General features: G+C 33.7%; 1 protein-coding gene across 1 annotated transcript; it reads right to left on the bottom strand.

Annotated features, from left to right (window-relative positions):
* Positions 1-1,409: 1,409 nt before the first annotated feature.
* Positions 1,410-3,930, bottom strand: LOC107811308 (uncharacterized). The gene is made up of 2 exons (XM_016636208.2): positions 3,529-3,930; positions 1,410-2,778 (listed from the first exon to the last, which is right to left on the bottom strand). Exons 1-2 carry the CDS (start codon positions 3,622-3,624, stop codon positions 1,681-1,683), a joined length of 1,194 nt encoding a protein of 397 aa, XP_016491694.2. The 5' UTR covers positions 3,625-3,930; the 3' UTR covers positions 1,410-1,680.
* Between the last annotated feature and the right edge of the window lie 2,172 nt (positions 3,931-6,102).

Below are 6,102 nucleotides of genomic sequence, written 5' to 3'. Positions count from 1 at the left end.
ATCTCCTCGTCAAAACCCACTTGATGCGCGTAAGCACTAATCACATTTAAAGTAGACCCTCCCACAACCAGCTTAATAACCATCAACCTGTCGTTCACCCTTCTAATCGGATATTGCTTTGTAACCCGAATGATCTTTCGAGTCAACAGAAGAGCCGCCAACAATAGCACGTTCAATGGTTGATCATCGAAAACACATCCGTTTATTGTCAACTATCAATCAAAATTTGAGTTTTTGTTTTTGAAAAGTAATTAAGTGAGTAGACATCTTGTTCAAACATTACTACCGAAAGTTCCATTAAGTTTATGAATCCTTGTGCAAATCAATTTGAATCATTGAGTGGATAATTTACCATTGTTTAACGATATTGTGTGGAATTAGTCTGAATTAGAGCGTCAGTTTAAAGAATTCAATATCCAGCTAGTTTTCTTCAAAATATTAAATATTAGAGAGTACTAATGCATTACGATTTTATTCAACGTAAAATTATCTTTGTGAAAAATAATTTAAGCTGAATCCCTACAAATTTGAATTTCTTCCCCGTGGTTTAGGTTTGGTCGTCCGTTGTAAATATGATCCTTTAGTCCTTCCATTGATCTACAGTTTTGTTAGCTTATAATTATTAATATAGTTATTTTATTAATAAAAAATTAAAAAGTATTAATGTCTGAAACTTGAAAAAATGGCCATAATCATATTTCTAAAACTATAAAATCAAATATAAAACCATTTAAGTACATTGGATTTGTAATAAAATACAGTATAAAATGTACAAAAATTCTTTGAATAACAAAACTTTGTTAGTTTCGAGTACCAAACTCAAAATGCTTTAAGAAAACAAAATTAATCAAACCGTGTTTCGCGTCTTGGAATTCAAAACAAAAAACTAACAAACCTTCTTCAATTTTGTAAAGTAGTAATTATTTTAATTTTAATACTTTGAAAATACCTGACCATGTACAATTGAGCTAACTACTTTAATTCTAATGCATTTGTTCCCCGTTTAGCTAGATGAAAGATTAGAATATTTAGTTTTAGTATTTACTTTTTTTTATTCCATTCATAATTCTACTCCCTAACATGTCTATTTGCAGTTGTGTTCTTCCCTTACAAGTTTTTGTCAAAATTAATATAAATAGTTAAGAGTAAAAAAATAATATAGATATAGATATAAATATAGATAGATATATAGATAATTCAATACAAAAGTAAATCTAAGAGGATGAAAGTGTAAACACACCACATAATCGCCCTTTGAGATCACAATACCAACTTGATGCATATACTAGAAAGCTAGTTAATTAATCAATCAAATCAATTAACAAAAGGGACATATTTCTGGTCTAAACGCTAGGTGATATGAAAGTAGTAGGTCAGAAGGAATAAGGAACAGAAGAAATGTGAATAAATTAGTACTGATCAAAAATTTTCCATAATCAGGAATTGATATACTACAGGATACAGAGTTATGCACATGTTTCAAACTAATAGCAGTTCTGCAACAGAAATCTCCCCATTTGTCCAATAGACATGCTTGATCTCTCAGAAGCTATATACAAAAATCTTTGACTTCCCAAATCTGAGTATTCATCCCAACATTTCGTTTCACAGGATCGTCATTTGCAGAACTGCACCCTTGACATTCACAAAAAGTAAATATAATAAACGCTGCTAGATCGATCACCCACTTTCTCTCAAGCAATTACCCGGCAACATAAACTTATACTTTTCTGCATTTTCCAAAAGATAAGCCGGTAGGTGAACAGCTGAATAAGAGTGGGGAATAGGTCCCATTTTGCCAATGATTTCCCTGAATGTATACTCCTCTGGTAGCATATCAAATAAATCATCCCCATTGCAGATAACCTTTTGTACTCTCTTAGGGTTGAGAAAATACGAAAATCTGACCCTGTCAAAATGGCTGTAGGCTTTCATTTTAAAAATAAATTCACTTACATGGCGGAAGCAAAAGCTACAATGCCACCCTGAGTCTGCCAATATGACGTCTGACTGTCGGTAATGAGCATATCTTGTCTTACCCGATTGGTAGCGATGGACAGAAGCTCTCCAGCTATCATTATCCACAAGGAACTCAAAGGAGTAAAGATAATTCTTCAACCGAAGATGAAGAACTGAAGGTATGTCATCACACCACCTCAAGAGATTGATTGTATGTCTACTAGGTATCTCATCGACATCTGACATTATCAACAAGTCATCATCCTGAATACCTGCTTGTTTTAGAAGATAATCCAATGCAAGCCTTTGATAAGCCTCCTCAACAAAAGGGTTCTCTCCTCTTCTAAATCTCCCAGGAATTTGTCCATACGTCAATCTTGACTCAACGAATTCAAACTGATCTCTGTGATTAGCAAAGTAAGAAGGCTTTGGCAACCCAGTGAACGTTGAATTCGATTCAAGTAAAACAAATTCTGTAATATAAGGGTACAACTCCTTCCACCGTATAGTAAGCATGTCAACCTCATTATTGAACAACACTGCATCAAAGACACGCCTCGGATACTCACGAATTTCCCATCCATGAAGTTTACAGAGATTCTCCATTGACACATTCTCATGATAATAGTGAGGCATTTCATTAAATGGCTTTGGTGGTTTTTCCCATAAAGGCCGTAGAAAGTAAGTGATTTTCTGCCCATGTACGTATATACCCCAGACACAAGTTGGTATCAACACAAAGAGAAAGATATATGTTTTAAGATCCAAGCCACGCAAAATACATTTTAGTCTCGACATGCTCAAGGCTCGTCCAGTTTCCTGCATTCAACAGAATCTTTTGTTAGGTATAAAATAAGAACAGCATTTTATACTCAGAAAACGTATACACAATATGTATCTACATGCATTATTACAGTATGCCACAAAACTTCAACTATACACTTCAGAGAATGAATATCAAATATCGAGTACAAGCAAGCGAAGGCCTCAAATCCGAAAGCAAAATAAAATCTCTAAGGGATTTTTAGCCGTTTTCAGTGAACTTTTTGTCATTCCACTTTCAAGATCAATAACATCAAATATGTGCTTAAACGACGAACATGCTTCAGCCAAAAGAGGAATAGTACTTGGTGCTGTGCCACTTTCCATTAAAATACAAGTAAACAATCCATGGAAAGCACCCTCTTCCAACAAACCCTTTATTTCCTTTGAAATTAATAGAAAAATATGTTCATTCATATAAAAAAATATGAAAAGAAAACAGAAAAGCAAAACTAGAAAAGGCTACAGGACATAAAAACTATAATCAGATCACACGTCAATTAGCTTTCTGTTTCAACAAAAATTTATTAAAGATGCTAATTTTTATCAGGGTCCCAAGAATATAAACCCCAATACTTGAAATTTACGCCTTCCTGTCTAATATAATTACAAAGTAAAACTCTACCAAGAATGTGACCTCAGAAATTAAAAATCTAAAAAGAAAAAGAATATAACAACAGAAGAACCTGAAATCAAATGGCTAGAGACATGTATGAATTCAAAATAAGTCAAAAGAAGAAATCTAACCTCATTACACAAATCATCCTTCTTCTTGGAACAATAACCAGATCCCCCTTCTGCAACCGTGTAAATTTTGTCACAACATTTAGAAATACCCCACATCTTTCTCTTTAAGTCTATTTCTGCGCTTATATAACCTTCTTGATTTTACAGATCAAACTCCAAATCAAAACAATTGGATATTTCCCCCTAGGTGGGTGTAAAATAATATAAAGATATTTCAAGACAAACAAACCCAGATTTTTCAGACCCTTAAAGTTGGCAAAATATGTATATATTGAAATGATTTGTTGGGCGACAAAATTGCCAGAGAGCAGTTTGTGGTGAAGGGTTTGCCTAACTTGTTAATGGGTAGCAGTTGTAAAGAATATGTTATGTTTATACAAAGAAAGCCGTTTTCTTTTCTTCTTCTGCCCCCACTTTTTGCTGGCTCTATATAAAGCTTTCCCACACTACAGCATATTCTTTTTATTGGACATGATTACCCTTATGTTTTGCTTTCTTGCTATTATGCTCTTTTATCATTTTTTTCAGCTAGAGATAATAGTTTCTCAATAAGATTACACTATCCTGAATTTATTACTCCCTTGTTTCAATTTAGATGAGTTAGTTTGATTCGGCAAGGAGTTTAAGAAAAAAAAAAGACTTTTGAAATTTATGATCTTAAAAGCTTAAGAAATAAAAGTTTTGTGGGGTCATGATATTTGTGTGGTTATAAAAGTTTCCCATTAAGGATAAAATAGATAAAATAAAGAATTTAAAGTTGAATTATTTTCAAATATAAAAATGTGTCATTTATTTTGGAACAGACTCAAAAGGAAAATATCTCATCTAATTTAAAACGGAGCGAGTATTATTTGTTGATTACCTTTATGTTAGTTCAAATTGTTGAAAATACCAATGGGTAATTGAGTCATTTACTGTGTACGATACCCTTTAACATTGTCCAGGTCTCCTAACGCGTCGACTTGACTAACTCAATGCAAAGGGTTGGGTAGATGATTTAACTTTAGAATTAACAAGTACGTTTATTGAATTTTTAATTGTGGTATCTTCCAAACTCCCTGTATTATATGGTGATGCTTTCACTATTTTTAAAATTTTGGTTGGCATGTAGCAATTGGATTTTCTGTTTGTATCTAGCGTCACGATCCCATCTCTTTCCTTTTCTTTCCCCTCTTTGAGTGTGGAGTTTTATTAGTTTCAATTTACGTTAAATTTGTTATAAAATATAATCCAAAATAACAATATAGAACAAGCAAAAATAAACTAAGAGATATAGAGAGAAAGAGAGGAAGAGAGATTCTTATTTCTTCTTCAATTATGTGTATTTTCCTATCTATTACAAGGTCTTTATATATGCATAAAAAGTGAAGAAAATATGTTATGGAATATGTCATTGAACATACAAAATATGTCATTGAATATGTCATTAAGCATTTGAGATGAAGATCATGGAAGAAGAGTAGACATCCACCATAATGTGATATTTATCATAACACTCCCCCTTGGATGTCCAAAGATAATGTGCCTCGTTAAAACCTTACTAGGAAAAAACCCTATGGGAAAAAAATTCTAGTGAAGGAAAAAGAGTACACATGATTAGAAATACGCCTTTTTATTGCCCCGTTAAAAACCTTGCAAGGAAAACTCAGTGGGACAAAACCTTGTAAGGGAAAAAGAGTACAATGCGTATTAACTCCCCCTGATGAGAGCATCAACTTACATCCTTGAACCTTCGCATCCCAATTTTGTACACCAGTTTCTTGAAGACTGATGTTGGTAGAGATTTGGTGAACAAATCAGCCATATTATCACTTGAACGAATCTGTTGCACATTGATATCACCATTCTTTTGAAGATCATGTGTAAAAAATAACTTTGGTAAAATGTGCTTTGTCCTATCTCCTTTTATGAATCCTCCCTTCAATTGGGCTATGCATGCTGCATTGTTTTCATACAAAATTGTGGGTAGTTTTTCACACTTCAAACCACATTTGTCTCGGATAAGATGTATTATAGACCTCAACCAAATACATTCTCGACTTGCTTCATGAATAGCAATTATCTCAGCATGATTAGAAGAAGTAGCCACGATTGATTGCTTAGTCGATCGCCAAGATATGGTAGTGCCGCCACATGTAAACACATAACCTGTTTGAGATCGAGCCTTATGCGGGTCAGATAAATACCTAGCATCGACATAACCAACAAGATCGGGATTGCAATCATTTCCATAAAATAAGCCCATATCGGTAGTCCCTTTTAGATATCGCAATATGTGTTTGATCCCATTCCAGTGTCTCCTTGTAGGAGCAGAGCTATATCTTGCTAAGACATTAACCGAAAAAGTTATGGCAGGCCTTGTAGTGTTAGCAAGATACATTAGTGCACCAATTGCACTAAGATATGGTACTTCAGGACCAAGAAGCTCTTCATTCTTTTCTTGAGGTCGAAACGGGTCCTTATTCACATCAAGTGATCGAACAATCATGTGAGCACTTAATGGATATGCTCCATCCATGTAAAATCGTTTCAATACCTTTTTAATGTAGGTAGGTTGATGAACAAAAATCTCAT

This window comes from Nicotiana tabacum, chromosome 16 (genome assembly GCF_000715075.1).
Source record: "Nicotiana tabacum cultivar K326 chromosome 16, ASM71507v2, whole genome shotgun sequence".
Lineage (NCBI taxonomy): Eukaryota > Viridiplantae > Streptophyta > Magnoliopsida > Solanales > Solanaceae > Nicotiana > Nicotiana tabacum.
The sequence above is the reverse complement of the archived record's forward strand: the minus strand, read 5'-3'. Positions and strand labels throughout refer to the sequence as shown.

Bases quoted from the DNA above. Each gene is read 5' to 3' on its own strand.
- LOC107811308 (XM_016636208.2), bottom strand. From the start codon at position 3,624: ATGTGGGGTATTTCTAAATGTTGTGACAAAATTTACACGGTTGCAGAA. The intron at 2,779-3,528 runs GTTAGATTTCTT...TGTTGAATGCAG, and splicing joins AGGATGATTTGTGTAATGAG to GAAACTGGACGAGCCTTGAG.